At 27.3% G+C, this 17,620-nt stretch overlaps 1 protein-coding gene and 1 non-coding gene across 5 annotated transcripts; one reads left to right on the top strand and one right to left on the bottom strand.

Annotated features, from left to right (window-relative positions):
* Positions 1-276: 276 nt before the first annotated feature.
* On the bottom strand, positions 277-10,244 carry LOC110626508 (2-isopropylmalate synthase 2, chloroplastic). 4 transcript variants are annotated; one of them, XR_002489736.2, is made up of 13 exons: positions 9,444-10,244; positions 7,282-7,495; positions 7,118-7,198; positions 6,416-6,508; positions 6,253-6,339; positions 4,199-4,299; positions 3,309-3,342; positions 3,145-3,219; positions 1,834-1,917; positions 1,594-1,728; positions 924-1,066; positions 617-843; positions 277-493 (listed from the first exon to the last, which is right to left on the bottom strand). XR_002489736.2 is itself a non-coding variant. In XM_021772433.2 (13 exons), exons 1-13 carry the CDS (start codon positions 10,154-10,156, stop codon positions 463-465), a joined length of 1,956 nt encoding a protein of 651 aa, XP_021628125.1. In that variant the 5' UTR covers positions 10,157-10,244; the 3' UTR covers positions 277-462. The 4 variants fall into 4 exon arrangements, 2 of the variants coding, with proteins under 2 accessions (XP_021628125.1, XP_021628126.1); XR_002489737.2 differs by having other exon boundaries at positions 277-482; XM_021772433.2 differs by having other exon boundaries at positions 679-843.
* Positions 10,245-13,490: 3,246 nt separating this feature from the next.
* Positions 13,491-13,562, top strand: TRNAT-UGU. Its single transcript has one exon. It is a non-coding gene; the product is annotated as a tRNA-Thr (tRNA).
* Positions 13,563-17,620: the final 4,058 nt, after the last annotated feature.

Raw genomic sequence — 17,620 nt, 5'->3', positions numbered from 1 at the left:
AAATTTAAATATAATTACAATAAAATTTATAATATTGAACAATTTTACCTAACTTTTTAAATTTTAAATTAAATTATAAAATAATAAAAAATTTTAAAATTTTTCATGCAAATATGCCTATTTAAAATTACAGAGAACACTTAAAATTATATGAACTTAAACAGTATAAATAATTCTTCAAAACAACAATATTTAATAAAAAGACTAAAAAGTTAAATTTTACAATGAAATTCAAATTGAATAATTTTGAAATAAAAACGAACTACTAAGTTACTCAAATAGAAAGGCTAACAATTAGTTTATTCACCATTAGTGTGAGTCAGTCCCCAACACAATAAAAAAAGAAAAGGAAAATTCTACCAGACCCAATAACTCATTCAAAACTTTCAGCAGTAGGTGATGAAAAGAAGTCTTCCACAACACCAATACTGGAGGCTTGAAGTTTCCTGTCCCACCTAGCAGCTAAAATTTGGTCTGGTTTCCTGCACAAAAACTTGATGCAAAACTCAGCTGTCACTCACTCAGATCTAAAATCCCATGCATTTTTAAAACGAAATAAGTTATTCAAAAACTACAGGCAAAGTCAGGTTAAAAAAAGTTTCAGGATTGTAGACACCTTCTACATAAAAGCACTTCTGCTCTATTTCAACATAATAAAAAAGGCGAATTGGCACGCACTACACTGGGTTTGCACAAACTGCTTCATCATGCGGATACGGGGGGGTTCTATCTGCAGAGACTCTTGCCGTTGGCAACTGCCGCTTAAAAGCTAACATCTTATTTAATGCCCCAATGTACGCCTTCACACTGGAAACAACAATATCCATTCCAGCACCGGATCCACTACCATCCACAAAGAAAACAAAAAGATTTAGTTCTGTTAAGAGATGTTAAAAAGTAGATGTGCTATGCAATAACTGTACCTAAATGAACGTAGATGCGGTTGGCCTGTTAAAGCATTAGTTATGTGATGATTCTCTCCACGAATTACAACACGGGTAGTGGCTATTGCGTCTATGCCTTCTGTAACAGCATTCATGGAGTACTCGAGGAGTTCAACTGCTTCCTGCAATCACATTGAAGCCGACACGAAACACCCACTTAATAACAAATGCACTCCCCAACAAAAAGCAGAATAATCACACTAATAAAATTGAGTATATAAATTCAAGCAGACTATAAATTGCTCTGATATAGTAACCAATGATACAAGCATTGTGGGTGTACTACACTCAAGGTTCTTTGTACACAACTATCTAAATAAATGCATCTTTCAGGTAACTCGGGAAATGAGAGGGCAGATAAATTCAGAGGCATAGGAGGAGAGAGAGGGGGAAAAAAAGATGAAGCAACTGAATGATGTTATTCTCAACTGATTGGAAATATTCCAAGATCCTACACCTAACCTTTTAATTTACATAATAGGTAAACCACAAGCCTGAATTCTAGCCCTGAGAGTTCAATAAGCCTTGGTTAGGACTTGCAGGAAACATTATCTGACCATTAACTGTCACCTAGGTAACTGCTCAAGGAAGTTCTTGGACAATCTCTTTAACGTCAATGGAAAATTCTAGCAAGTAATTTTAAGTAAACCTTCACAATGAGATCAACAGCTTTGTATCCTGCATCCACCGGCCCATGTCCGACAGAGCATGCAATGTGCTCTTCGCCATCAGCATCAATTAGTTTAACCGTTGCAGTTGAGAGACCAAGTGTTCCACAAGTAACCTATGCATGAAGTTCATTTCAGTTGAATATTGGTAGTAATTGAGAATTAAAAAAATGGAATTGTGAACAACGAAAATTGTGACCAAAACAAAAATACAAACTTACCTGCAAATCACTAAGCTTCCATACAATTTCAGGCTGAAAAACTTCATCCGACACCAATGCTATCAGGTCTGCATCAGTAACTCTCTAGAACATGAACAATTTAACAAGAGTCAACATAAGCATCTCAACAAAACATTAAAAAAGACCTCCAGCTTGGGTTTTGCTTTCTAAACCAGAAATTGAATCAACCAACCAATCAATAATTTTAACTACTATACTTTTGTATATTTTGTTTATGATATTCTTTTTTATATTTTACAAACATTACATATTTTATATATATATGTACATTTATATCAGCTTTGGGCTCTTATGTTGGATTTATATCCAATTAAATGACCTAAATCAGATCTCAAACTGACTTAAACAGTGATACTTTACATTTAATTTGGTTATAATAGTTTGATTCAACAGAGACATATCTCCAAAGTGAAAATCAGACAGTCATATGTGTATGAGCCATAAAACTCAGAGCTCAAAGCATGCACACGCATATGATGTGTTTACTTCAAATAGAACAACACTATATAAGAACTGTATAATCCTGGAAATCACAACTATCAAAAGAGAAGTTAGGATACACGCCTACCTGATACAAAGGAAATTTAAGGTCTAGATTTATCCATGTAATACACTAAACCATTGCATGGGAATTTTAGGGGTGATGGAAAGAAAATTATTGAATGTAAAGGAAAGGAATGGGATGGAATGAAAGGGAATGCAAAGGAAAGGTCAATTGATCTCACTTTCTTTGCAAGTGTTAAAAGAGTAGAAGGTCAATGGGTCCAAAAGGATTTAAAAACTTCAGGTAACACCCTTTAACCTTAATTTAGGCATTAAAAAATGGGTAGTAAGCAATTAATAGATGTAAATATTTAGCCTCAACTAACTCTCCATTCTGGTCTAAAATAAAATCCTAAACAAGGTAAGAGGTTATTTCCATTTACCTTCCACCTTTTAACCTACTTGAATGGACATACTATACAATGGACACAACGGTGTAGGAAAAAAATTGGCCTAATTTCAGCCATGGTCACTCAACTTATCCATATTGCCAATTTTTGAAGAGATGTTAGCAAATTTTCATCTGTTGAACATAATTCCAATCTAGCAAATACTTAGTTATCAATTTATCATATCAAAATTTTGAACAAAATTTTATAAATGTAGCAAAATTGATCTTATTGAAACAAAATTAAAGTAGAGAAATTTTGCAATGCAAATTGAATTTCAGTGGTTATGCTAAATTAAGTAATGCGTTTTATAACTACAAGTGAAATAAGCTGAAAAGTATCAGTAGTGCGTCTTCACCTTTTTCTGTTCAGCTACAGCCTTGAAAGACCAAAAGATATTGCCAAGTTGCTCATCATTCAATTCATAACCGAGCTGAAAGAAGCAAAAATAGCAAATGGATAAAGCAGGTGTCAAAGAAGAGGATAATTAAACAACTTTCAAATGTGAGAATCATCATTTACCTCTTTTAGTCGATCTTTCAAAGCATGGCGACCACTTCACAATAAAAATTCAAAGGCGGCAAAACAAGTAAAAAAATCATTAAATTGAATTTCTAGAGGCTAGAGAACATATGATGAACTACCACTAAATATCATTAAAAACACCCATCATAATTAAACATAGAATAAAGTAAAGCAACATACTATCAAGAAAAGTTCCATATCTCCTCTGAAATGGTAGTTATCATTTATTCCTCATGTATATGAAAAAAAAAAATCAGCTAACTTGGAAGCTCATTAATCTGTTGAAGCACCACAAAACAGTTGCTTTGGAAAATCTCTTCCCATAATGATGGCAAGAATTGTTACCAAATACACTGACATGATCTTGTACTCATGTCTCATATAAGTCTAACACCATTCCATGAGGAATGTAGCCTGTCCAAGAGTCTTTCCAATCAAAGCCATTACAAAAGAACTTGCACTAGGTGCTCCAGTTACCTCTAACAAGATTATCATTCATGCTATAAACAATCCTAGAAAAGATATTAAGAGGCTGGCAGCTACTGTCAAGCTCTTAGAGAACCAAATATAAAATTATAGAAGTAATTTACTATCCTAGGAATGTACATTGTATAATCCACTTATGCAGTAACTGTAGTTTTTCCATTCCCCCTTTAACATCTGCAGGCCATGTTTTATAGTTAGCTAATTTTAAACAAATCTCCTAGCACCACTTATTGCTTCGACTTCAGTTCATTCCGATAACTTGATCAATACAACAAGAAATCTGAGCAATGAATGTTTATTTGTTTTCAATTCCATCCAAATTTTGTTACCATAAGAAATGGGTTAAGGAATTAAATTAGAAGACATAATACATTGCTCATAACAACAAAAAAGACCAATACCTGAGTTTTCCAAGGACAATCCCAGCATCATTGGTTCGTTCAAGCCCAATATCTTCAGGAGATATAATCTCATATGTACCTTTATGTTTTAGCATTCCATCCTAGAAAAAAAGATGAAGAAATACATCTCATAAAACCTAAAGTTAAAATAGAATGACCATTATCAATTAGGATATGTTTCCCCCAAAATTCATCACCAGTAAGGTAACTGCCATTTTACTTGGAACAAATGGGCCAAGATCTTGAATGCAGCACTATGCAACTCTAAATAATACATTACTAGAAAACAGATATTGTGAAAGTCTGTTTAGCATTATTGTTAAAGCTATTGTTGAGAAAAAAAATTACCTTAAGTATGTTGATAAAACCTCAATAAAATTTATTTTTAAGGCAAACTAAACATTTTTATGATAAAAACTCTAAAACAGCAAACTTTTTATAATATCATCCAAGAATGTGCACTTTGAAAAAGCAGGTTTCAAACTCAGTACCAAACAAGCCCAAAGAATACATGTTACAACCTTCAAAAGCTAATGAAGTGAATGCATTTAAAAAGAATGATCAATAAAATCAATAATGAAGGTTAAAATCTTAAGCCCCACATTAAGGCAAATTTTCATGCTACAATGAAAAAGCATGATTTGTCACCCTGTATGCTACTCTGCAGAATTTGAAATCTAAACCAACTAAACTTTGTTATAATATGAATCCCTTTTGATCATTCCATAAGCTCAAGCAGCAATCACTATGTCAAAGTTCTAACTATTCCCAAAAAAAAGTTCAACTGCCACATATGGACATCAGGTACTTCCCTAGCAAAAGAACAAGCTGAACATATGATTTAATGAAATGGATTGTGGCCAACAAATCTAACTACGACACCAAAAGCACCTAAATGGCATATGCCAATTCGAGATTCTAATCTAGAATCAAAATCTTCACTTTATGAATCGGGAATTGAGAATTGAATCAAATCATAATATTCAATAAAAATATTTAGAAATTAATTACAAATAATATATGTTCTAAAAAATAAGTATAAAATATCATAATCATATATTTTAATAAATATAGAATTATCATTTATCCAATTAAAAATATGTTCCATAATAAAATAATGTATTCTTATTATGTTACATAATTTTATATTATAAATTAGGAACCCTTGAATTGTATACAATGATTATCACTACATATGTGTTGAAACTCTCATTTAAATTTGATCAAAAAATTAAATAATAAAAAAGGAATGCAGGTTCCATTAAAAGATTAAAATATACTAATATAAAATATCATAACTTGATAACTACAACTAGAGGAGTAAATGAACATTAAAAAAAAAAAAAGAAAAGAGGGAAAGGGAAAATAATAGATTCTAAAAAGTTTTTTGACAGCTTTTCATAGTAAAATTGAAGGAAATCTTAAACTAACAGCCTTTTAAAATGATCCCTAGAATAGTAAAGGCTTGGTGATTCATATTAATTCACCTGATTCACTATTGATTCTTTCGACTTAGTCATAATTCAGGTGCAATTACAATTTGGCCCATACAAGCCTAACTCACCCCAAAAGCTAGCTCAAGAGGGAGGAGTGCCTATAGCCCATATAAAGGGCACATTACCCTTTCCACAACCGATGTGGGATTCAACACACCCCCTCACGCCCAGAATTTTTACTGGTGCGTGGCAAATTTATGGGACGCCCAACATCGGATAGGGAGACTCTGATACCATGTTAAATTTGAGCCAGACTTAACTCACCCCAAAAGCTAGCTTAAGAGGGAGGAGTGCCTATAGCCCATATAAGGGGCACATTAACCCTTTCCACAATCGATGTGGGATTCATCAGATTCGAATCAATATAGTGGGAAATAGATTCAAGTTGTAAGATTCAAATCAAGAATGGTAAAATTCGAATCTAGAATCATAAGATTCAAACAACTGTGCATATTGATGGTTCCACAACAATGGTTGAAGACAAATCAATTGAATAATCATAAAATGAGTTACTAAAAACAATAAATGCCTGGTGTTTTGGAGTTCAGTGGTACCAACCTGATGTATGCCACTTTCATGAGCAAAAGCATTGGCCCCGACAATAGCCTTGTGTGGCTGCAACTGCAATCCAGTGTATTCTTCTACCTAATAAACCAATGGGCGAGTAAGAAGCATAATACAAACAATAAATGAACATGCAAAACATTGTGCAGATGGTTACCATCTTGCTTGCCATAGTGATGTGTTTAGGATTGATTCCAGTATAAAGACCTCCTAGAACATTCTCTCCACGACATTTTATGGCCATTACAACCTACATGTCAGAAATTAATAACAAACGTAAAAATAAGAACTCAAAGGCATAAACAATAGAAAACGAAACAATGAAAGAAACAAGGATATGGTATGAAGAACAGTGACGACATAACAAATGCTTCATCAACTCTAAAGAAGTATGAGTAAAATAGGTATAGAAATTTGATGGTGCTGTAGAAATGCAATTAAAGATGGACTTTACATGAGAAGCTCATTTGGGACATTTAGACTAGCAGTACCAGCAAGAATTGTCTTTGAATAGTATGGCTGGTAAGGTTAGTGTTTAGAGTGAAATAATTTGTTAGTAGTGAGTTCTTTAGACAAAAAGATATGGTTTGACAAAATAAGTTTCAAAAAATGTGACTTCTAGGCTATTAAATTGCTAAAAGTTAATTCCTTTCTTCCTAAGCAGTAGGATAAAAAAAATATATCAGAAAGAATCATGGCAAATAACTCCTCTATAGAATGCTTGACATTTGTTAGGACAGAGAGTTGTTAGATGCCTTACGAAGCATTTCATACACTTAACGCTTTATTTCACAAAAATAAAAGAAAAAAAAGGCTATTGATGGAAGTACTCATATCCATGCACGAAATAGATTCTTACCTCCTCCAATGAAGCATTTCCAGCTCTTTCACCAATTCCATTGACTGTTACTTCAAGTTGTCTTGCACCTGCATATGCTCCCTGAATTTAGTAAAAGCGATAATGTGAGCTCTTAGGTTCAACTCCAATGACCATTAATTACAATGGAAAGAACAATGACATACTGCTAATGTGTTAGCTGTAGAAAGTCCTAGATCATTTTGGCAGTGTGTTGAAATAATGACATTTTCTATTCCAGGAGTATTGGCTTTTATATCAGCTATCAACTGTCCAAATTCACTAGGCAATGTTATCCCAACAGTATCAGGTATGTTCAGAGTTGTCGCACCAGCCTTGATAACTTCACCCAAGATCTGATACAAGAACTCTCTTTCAGATCTGACAAGAGATCCAGAAAGCAAGAGACCATCAGTCATAAGAAAGCAGAAGGGTAAACATGTACTAAAATTTCTAAAAAGAGTTTGCCACAGTTGGGGAAAGACTTTACAGTCATTGAGCATAACATTCAATAATAACACAACAAATATAAATCATTACTTCATTAGTTCCTGAATTATTTATTAAAATGGAACAGGCACACAAAATGAAACTTTAAGATGTCAAATTAAGAAACAACTGATAGGAAAAAATCATTTGTCTTTGACAATCATTCACAATAACAACTACGAAGAAAAACTAGTGTATAACAACAAAATCAATTACAAAAAACTAGTGTAATTCAATCAATTGCAAATACAGATTGTAGCAGCAAAGAGCTTTTTCCTTCAACATCTCTTCCTTCGTGCTTGGATTAATCACTAACAATATGGACGATCTTTGTTAAAAACGACCTTGCCCAGCTCCAAGATCCAAAACTTTCAAGAAGAAAATTAAAAATTGATATCCCATAGAATGGAAATGCAGACAAGTATTTTGCGTGGCTGAGAATAATAAACAAATTCCCAGTACCAATAAAATAGAAGTAGTTCAAAAGCATTGGCATAAAAGCAAAGACACATCAACGACCAATTGATTGCTCAAAAAGCAATGAAATAACCCAGATTTGCAAGGTTCAGAAAAGCTGGAAAGGGATTTTACTACGCTAGCCAGTTTTTTGGCAATTGCAAAATATTGTTCTGGTTAGACATCAGTAAATTAGCAGACTTTTTGATAGAATATGGCAATAGGGGATTGAACTGATGGCTGATACCAATTACAACCTCATCTCTTCAAAACCATTTCAACTGAGGCCAACATCCTAATTGATGTCTCAGCAAGTGTATGCAACCCTCAGATTTCCGTGGTTTGACTCCAAATCCTTTAGTTAGCAAGGCATAATAACAATAAGACTTCATTGTAATTTCTTATAGACAAGTTTATACCACCTTCAAAAGATTGTTTTACCTCCAATAAAGAAAACTATCAAAACACTAGAAATAGCAAATTAGCAATATGTACCATTGCTTCACTGAATCAATGTATGTATGCCTGAATATCTACTCTAGAAAAAACCTAGATTTGATTGGCTACATAATTGCAAATCTATCTCTGACAAGGTTCTAACAACTCAGCATAAGCTAGAGATTTTAGATATGAAGATAAAGAATGAAAACATTGAAAGGAGACTTATGGAACGTAAAACTTGATAGTCAAACCTAAGCAAGAACCAAATCGGCAATAATAGACTATTGATTGAAAGTGAATGAAACTTAGACGATAAACATTGATACATTAAAAGAGTAGCAGGAGATACAGTAAGGTATTAAAAGGAAAACGGCAATCCCCAAGAATTCTTGGTGGTGGAATGAAGAGATTTAAAATGCTATTAAGATTAAAAGCGAATTGGATATAAAGTTACTGCTGGGAAACCTTTGGGAAATATAAGTTGAGAAAGACTCGTGATAAACCATCAATTTATACTAAAAGTTGGAGACCCCCGGGAAATGGAGAAGTAAATGTATAAGCTTGCATGACCAAAGGAAAGAGAGGTAAAGCTCTAAATCAAATCAAATGAATTAAAGATGACAATGAAGAAATTCTATCAGTAGATAAAGAAAATCCAAAAGATAAAGATAGTATTTTTGTAGCCTGTTTGATACGAGAACTTAATGTGAGAAAAAATAAACTACACTGGTAAAAAATTGCAGAAGATCAATAGAAGCAATGAAGAATACGTTTCTAGCAAGATGCTTAGAGATCCGAGAAACTAGAGCTAAAGAAGAATAATAAAATGAAGAGAAACAGAGGGAATAAAGAACAGAGCAGAAAAGGTTCAAGAACATTCTAGGATTCTTATTCCAATTTCATGTTCAAGAAGAATTCAACATTCCATGTTCAAAGTTCGAACCTGCCAGCATCCTCCGGGCTAAACTCGACATCATCACACCCCAAACTCCTGGCGAATCTAACCATGCTCCTAGCAATCTCCAAGACTTCCTCTTTACTCTTCCTCAACTTGTACTGCATATGGATCTCACTAGTGGCGATGAAAGTGTGAATCCTTGGCCTCTTGGCGTATTTCACAGCCTCCCACGCAGTCCTAATATCCTTCTCATTACACCTCGATAATCCACAAATCACCGGCACATAACCATCCTCATCAACGGCATTTCCCACTTCCATAGCAATCGTTTTCACCGCCTCAAAATCATCCTTGGAAGCAGCAGGGAATCCAGCCTCAATAATGTCAACACCAAGCTTCGACAGCTGTCGAGCGATATCAAGCTTTTCCTTTGAGGTAAGGGTGGCGCCGGGGGACTGCTCGCCGTCGCGGAGAGTGGTGTCGAATATACGGACATAGGAAGGGTCAGGGATGTGGTTAGGAATGTACTGAGGACGGCGGCGAGGAAAAGGTACGGCCGGAGAAGGGGCTGCGGAAGAAGATTTGGAGCAGGAAATGATACTCTTGATTAAACGAATGGAAGATTGAGAGGAAAACGAAGGATTTGAAGGGAAATGGAAGGCTTTAGAAGTGAAGCGGAGAAGAGAAGGAGAGAGATGTCGAGATTTGGAAGTGATTTGAGAGACAGAGAAATTGGGTGGCGCGGAGATAGACGCCATTGAAGAAGAAGAGGAGAGATGAGGATGAAGAGAAGAAAGAGACGGATGATAAATCCTAGCAAATTGAAAAACGAGGTTTAACTGGTATTGTATAAGACGTTGCACCTGTTATAAGTTTACCGAGATTATTTATATTTAAATTTAAGACTATTTACAATGAAGCCCCTGAATTTTAATTAAACTTACAATTTAATCTTTATTATTTTAATAAAAAATAATTTCATTTTTAAAATTTCATTAATAAATTATTATTAAATCTTTAAAATTAATTAATTTATCCTTATTTTAAAATTAATCAAATAAAATATTTATATATTTTATTAAATTTAATTAGTTAATCCTTCTATTAAACACATGATTAATTATTTAAATTATTTATATTTAATTTCTATATTTTTAAGTATGTTTATTATTTAATTTTTATAATTTTAAATATTTATATTATTTAATTTTTTCAATTAATGTTAAAATAAATTGATTAATTTTTTAATAAAATAATTAAATAATTTTAATTAAATAATTTTAAAATAAAAATAAAATAGTGAATTCTCTAAAAATTTAATAATAATTTTATACTTCATTAAAATTCTCCGTTAAATTATAATAATTTAATTTTTTAAATTTTACTTATTATAATAATTTAACTTTAATATTTATAATAACTAAGCACTTACTATTAATATTTATAATCACTTATTCTTCCATTTGAATTTATTCTTTTTGATTAATATTTTATTGATAAAAATAAAAGTTTAGAAATTAAATTATTTATTATTAAAAAGATAAATTGTAAATTTTATAAAATTTTATGAATTATATTGCGAATAATTATTAAATTATATAAATATTTAATTTAATAATAATTAGGTTTATTTTCAAGATGGAGAGCACGTGAATCTAAGATCTGTTTGCTTTTTGGTTAGTCCAAATGATCTCCTGAAGTATTTAGTTTGGATTTTGCCTCTTTACATTTCTTATTCTACCCTTTCTTTCTTTTTTTTTTTTTTTTCTTTCTTTTTTTGACAAAATGATAAAGTGAATTTTAATGAGAAAAAATAATAAAATACGAATAATGAGATAGTTATATATATATAAAAAAACACTTTTCAATAATATTACCACTAAGAAAATATGAGTAATTCATGATATATTTAATTATAAGACAACTTATTATTTAATTTTCAGTAATTCCTCATATTAGATTTTATTAATTATTTAGTTTATGCTTTCATTTTTATCGATTTAACCATCGATTATTAAATTAAAAATTATTTGTGTTGTGAAAAATATTTTTTATATTTAAAATATTCAAAAAAAATTTAGTCAATTTTATCAATAAAAAATAAAATTATTTTAAAAATCATTTTTTATAATTTGAGAGTTTTATTAAAATCTATAAATATATATAAATGTATTTTATTTTTAAATACATCATCGATCTATAAATTTCAAAAAACAATTAATAAAAATTTAAAAGATTTAAATTTTTTATCATTTTACCTAAAATTTAAATTTATAATAATTAAAATATTTAATGTTATTATTATTATTATTTTTGTTTTATCAATAATTTGGATATATCAATTTACATTAATTTAATTTTAAATTAACTCATCTATAAAATTATTTTTTCTAAAATTCACTCTAATTTTTATTTTAATTAACAAATATATGATTAGTAATTAAGAATATGGTTGAAAATATCTTATAAAAAACTATTTAAAAAATATATTATAAAAATAGAATTTAGTTGATTATTAAATTAGTATATAGTGTAATTGCAACTATATTATTAACTATATTTTTTATTTTTTATTTCTAATTATATTATTAATTTTTAATTTTTAAAATTATAATAATATTTAGAGTAAATTTAAAAAATAATAATTTAGGTGGTAGTTTAATTCAGAAATGAATTAATATAAAATATTATATTTAAATTATGGATAAAACTAAAAAAATATATTATAGTAATAATATAACTAATTTTTATGTAAATTAAATAAGTTAAAATAAAAATAAATCTCAAGAATTTATTATTTTAAATATAAAATTTTAAACTTATCAATATAATATCTTATGACATAAATTTAAATTAACAAGTTTAAAATTTCTCTCTAACTTGAAATTGTCAACTTATCATAACATTCAATTAAATAAAATCAACAATGATCAGTTTTAATTAAATAATAAAAAAATATTTTTAGAATTGTGAGATTTTTCCAACTCTAATTAGGGCTAATTATATAAAAGAAAATTTTATTAATATTTAAAATACCATAAATGGATTTTTAAGTAAATTTTATATTAACCATCCATTTATTTTAAAAAAATATTTTTCATATTTTTTAATAATAAAATAATTAATAAATTAATAAATCAAAAAATATTTTTCTAATAAAAAAGAAAACTAAATTATTTTTTTAAAAATAATATTTTTATAAATATATTTAGAAAAAATTTAACATATTGTACTGTTTGAATCATTAGAAACAGTCCCAAGGCATCTACTACTATTGATATATATAACTTTATTAATATTATTTATTTTTTTAACTTATAATTAAATAATAAAAATAAAAAAATTTATTTGAAAAATATTTTTAAATATAAACTATTTTCTTTATTTGATATTATTTTTCTTAAAATTTAATAATTTATTAGTAGTATTATTTTATATATTAATGGTTGTCCTCATCTGAGTTTGGGTAGACTTTCCGTAGGGAGTTGGTGGCAGTGACTAGGATTGGACAAACTCAGGATAGGTAAACCCCACCATAGCAGGGAGCGTGTGGGCAACGTCAGCCTTTATTATCCATTCTAATTTTATACCATTAATTGGGCATTCTTCAATATCATCCAATTACTATATATATATATATATATAGTTGTTCAGATTTAATAAAATTCATAATTTAATTCAAAAATATTTTATCTTTAAATTTTTAACAGTGTGAGTTATTATATAAATAATTCATTATTATCTCATTTATTTTTTTTATTTTTAAATAAAAATTAAAATTTAAAAAATAAAATTTAACGTCTCTCACATTTACTCAGATACATTTATTATCAAATTAAATATGTGAGTATTATTTTATTCGCGATGTATATTATTTTAAATTATTTTAATTATATCCAAATACTACTGGATATAGTTGGTATTTTTTATGTTATACATATATGCTTGGTTTTTATTTTATTTAGTATAAAATTTTGCAGTATAATTTTTGTGATATAACAAATCACAAGCATTTTTATAAAAGATACTTAAATTAAATTTTAAATAATTTTATAATACAAAATTATCTAATTAATAATGGAATTTATGCTTGCCTTTATAGCTCAGTGGTAGAGCGTCAGTCTTGTAAACTGAAGGTCCGTAGTTCAATCCTGCGTGGAGGCATTTCTATTTGTTTATTTTTTTTACTTATTTTTCTATTTATCACAATCAATTGCTTCATCGTTCTTTTTCTTCTTCTCATTCTCTTAGAATAGAACTTCTTCTTCTCCTTCATGATACTGATAAGATGTAGACACTTGCATGTGAGACACTCGCATGTGAAAAGACTCTGTTGAGCATCAAAGACAGGCTATCTCGCAATGATTGTGTCTCAGAACGCCCGACAAGCCGCTCCATCTACATACGAAGGACAAGCATCGCGTCCTTAAAAGCACTTTTTTTTTTCTTAATTTACTAATTTTTTTTTACCAATTTGTACGTAGAATTATTGTTGATTAAATTTATTACCATCAATTTATTTTTATAAATTTTAATATTGTTAATTAGAGATAATTTCTTATAAATTTATATTACTCTTTGAGCCACATCAGCTGCGTATGAATTTAATATCTTTGAGAAAAATAAATAAATAAATAAAAATTTAATTTGAAAATTTTTTTTCCTCTAACCTTTTAATTTAGTTCATACCAACCCACTTTTTGAAAAGAGTAAAAAATTTTATTTTAATAATTAAATATTAATTTTTAATTTTAAATATAAAAATTATGAGTTAAAAACTTGAAAATTAAAAATTAAAAAACTCATAATCCTTAAGGAAACTAGTAAAAATAAAATAAGACCTCATAATAGCTAAAGAAAATTAATCCTTCTTCTAATTTATTATATATTATATTATATAATAATACTTTATATATTAAAATTAAAATTAAAAATGTATTACTTTATATAATAATACTTTATATATTAAAATTAAAAAATCATCTTTATTGTATTTTTAAATAATTTAAACATATCTTCAGACATTTTACAATTTAAATGACTTATTTATTTATAATGAGTTTATAAACATAAAAAAATAATTTTTCAATATTTATTTTTATGCTTTTACTTATAAATTAATTTAATCAATTAAATATTATTGTATTTTTATTAAAAATTAAAAATTATAACATATATATTCTAATTTAATAAAAAACAATTTATACAATTTTAAAAAGTATTTGACTTAATTTATGAAATCAATTTATCTCATAATTATACATTTGATTAAAATAATTATAAGTGGCTGATAAATAGTTAATATATTTCGTAATAATTAATTTATAAATATATTAATTATTAAGATTATTAAAAAGATTTTAAATAAAGTATATAGTGAAGTTTTAAAATTAGAGGAGAGTAAAATAATAATTTATTTAGTAAAATTAATTTATAAACTTAGTATTTATAAACACTAAAATAAAAAATTATTCCCTATTTTACTTTTCTATAACTTATAAATTTAAAAAATATTATAAACAAGCGATTTATTTTTTTTAGAGCTTATAAACCGATTAAGAGAAATATTTCTAAAATATTTATAAATTAATTTTAATAAAAATGAAAATAAAAAAAATATCATATGGTTTCGTAAGTTTTATATTTTAAAATATATAATTTAATTCATGTCATAATAATATATATATTGTGTTATTAATAAATAATAATAATTTTTAAATACTATCAATGAAAATTATATTATAAAATATTATTTTAATATAAATTAAATGGTAAATTTTAAGGTAAAATAAATAAAATTACATAATACTTTTTATATTTTTTAATTAATAATTATATTTTAATTATTATATTAATATTTTTTAATAATGTATAAAATATTATTTTAACATAAATTAAATTATAAATTTTAAAATAATTTTTTTATATACTTTCCAAACTAAATATCATCTTATTTTTATTGGTTTACAAATTACTATATAAAAAAAAGAATTTTCTAATTGAAAATGAAAGATCGGAAAAATGAAAATTAAAATTTTTTAGATATACTTAAAATTGAATTAAATTTATAAGTGAAAAAAAAATTTTATCGTTTATTCTATTTTTTATAACATTTACCTATCAAAATTTAATAAATGAATATATGCAATAAAACCCTAAATTTTACATAGTTTTATAATTGTATTTTAATTTTTTTTATTGCATTTTGAACTAATTGCACCTTATTGGTAATGAGATCATTAAAAATTAATAAAATTACAATATTAATTGAGAATTGCTTATTTCATTATTAATAATATTATTTTTTTAAAAGATTTTTTTTTCTAAAAGATTGACGCGTGTTATTTTTTAAAAATTCAGAATTGACATATGGCGTTCCTCCACTCTAAGAGATTGACACAGAGTTTGACACGTGATAATGACATGTGAGTTTCTTTTTAATTAAATTAAATTATATTAATTATCACTTTTATAATTGTTTTATTAATTTTAAGTATTTATAATTGTTTCAATTTAATTAGAAATATAAATACATCATTTAAATTATTATTATTAATATATATTCATAATAAATATTATTATTATAAGTATAAATTTAATATATTTATATTATAAAATATTATTTTTATATTTATCATAAATTTTCAACAAGCACTTGATTAAGTTTATGATACTAAATTAGATTCATTCAAAATTGAATCAATGCAGTTATAATCAATACGTCGTCGAGCTGATTCCTAATTAGATAATTGCAACAGGAAAGAAAAATCTAAATTTCTTTGGAGTATCTTGACTTAGCCAAGATGTACTGCATAAAGATTTTTTACCATCAGTTAAGAATTTTGAAAAGGAATTATGCGTTGAAAAGTTGGAGAGTACCTGTGCAAGAAAAGTAAGGAGCGATTTTGAAAAATGTAAAGGATCGTAATTGAAAATTGCATTTATAAAGTAAATGTTTTTTTTTTTAAGCAAAATTATGTTTAATAAAATTATACTAAACAAAGAGAGATATCCTCTTATACAAAGAATAAAGAGATGATTATACCTAATAAATTCGCTAGCTAAAATATGAGCAGTTAGAATAGTATTATGACGAATCTATCTAATAGAAATATCAGTTGTAGAGTCTAACAAAAATTTATAATCATACAAAATCAAATCCTTACATAAGATAATTTTACAAAAATGCTTCTCAAATACCTATCTAAATACATGCATAAGATAATTTGGTAAAAATATTTCTTATTTTTTTTTCATCTCTCGAGTATAAATCATTAAAATTTTCCGAACAAAATCACAAAAAAGAGGTTATACGAGATAAAACTCGAATAAGATTTCAAAACTGACGTCATCGTTGTGATTCCAGAAACCCATAATAACTAGTAAATCTCTATTCAACATTACCTTCCGAAACAACAACCGAATCAATAAAATTTGAAGAAAAGCTAATCACAGAAACAGACTAATGACTCTTCCACATTTACGAAAGACCTCCTTCTAATATTTATCTATTGATCGAAAAGCAACCATCAAAATATAAAAATTTATGAAAAAATTCTATACGGAACTAAAAGATTTTATTTTCATCAAAAATAAAATATCTGGTTTGTAACTAGAAACCAAATCATTCAATACAATAACTGTTTGAGAATTGTCGCCATAAATCTGTCAAACAGGTCTAAATATTCTGAAAATTGATTGGATTGTATGTGAAAAATATTCTCACTATATAGAAATTATAAGTGACCATCAGAATATCTCTAAAGTTCTTAATAACGACAACAACATCTTCGTTTTTCATCAATAATTAATTCACGCAGATCATCTTCTACAAGAAGAGAAAAAAAGAAATTAGATTTAAGAAAAAAAAAAATGAAAATGTCGAGTCACAAAGGGACGATAGATGGAAATTTGCGTAGAAAGTTTAAAAATCATTTATAAAGTAAAGTTTGTTGTATTGTTGAAATGTAAATAGATTGCATTTGAAAAATAACGTATGTACAAAAATATAAATTTAATGCAAGTGAAAAAGTAATGCTTGTGCAAGAAAATAAATAAAATTTTAAAATATATGTTGAAATATTAAAAAGAAAAAATATAAAACAGTATTATTTAGTTTTATTAATTTTTTATTTTTAAATGTATAATTTATTTTAATATTAAAATAATATTTATTATTTATCGTTAATAAATAATGGTAATTTATAAATTTTATATTAATT

Source organism: Manihot esculenta, chromosome 11 (genome assembly GCF_001659605.2).
Source record: "Manihot esculenta cultivar AM560-2 chromosome 11, M.esculenta_v8, whole genome shotgun sequence".
NCBI lineage: Eukaryota > Viridiplantae > Streptophyta > Magnoliopsida > Malpighiales > Euphorbiaceae > Manihot > Manihot esculenta.
The sequence above is the reverse complement of the archived record's forward strand: the minus strand, read 5'-3'. Positions and strand labels throughout refer to the sequence as shown.

What these genes read in the sequence shown, in the direction of transcription:
- LOC110626508 (XM_021772433.2), bottom strand. Translation starts at nt 10,156, where the DNA reads ATGGCGTCTATCTCCGCGCCACCCAATTTCTCTGTCTCTCAAATCACT. An exon ending in AGCCCGGAGGATGCTGGCAG is followed by an intron (nt 7,496 to 9,443) that starts GTTCGAACTTTG and finishes ATCTCTTGTCAG; the next exon opens with ATCTGAAAGAGAGTTCTTGT. An exon ending in CTACAGCTAACACATTAGCA is followed by an intron (nt 7,199 to 7,281) that starts GTATGTCATTGT and finishes TACTAAATTCAG; the next exon opens with GGAGCATATGCAGGTGCAAG.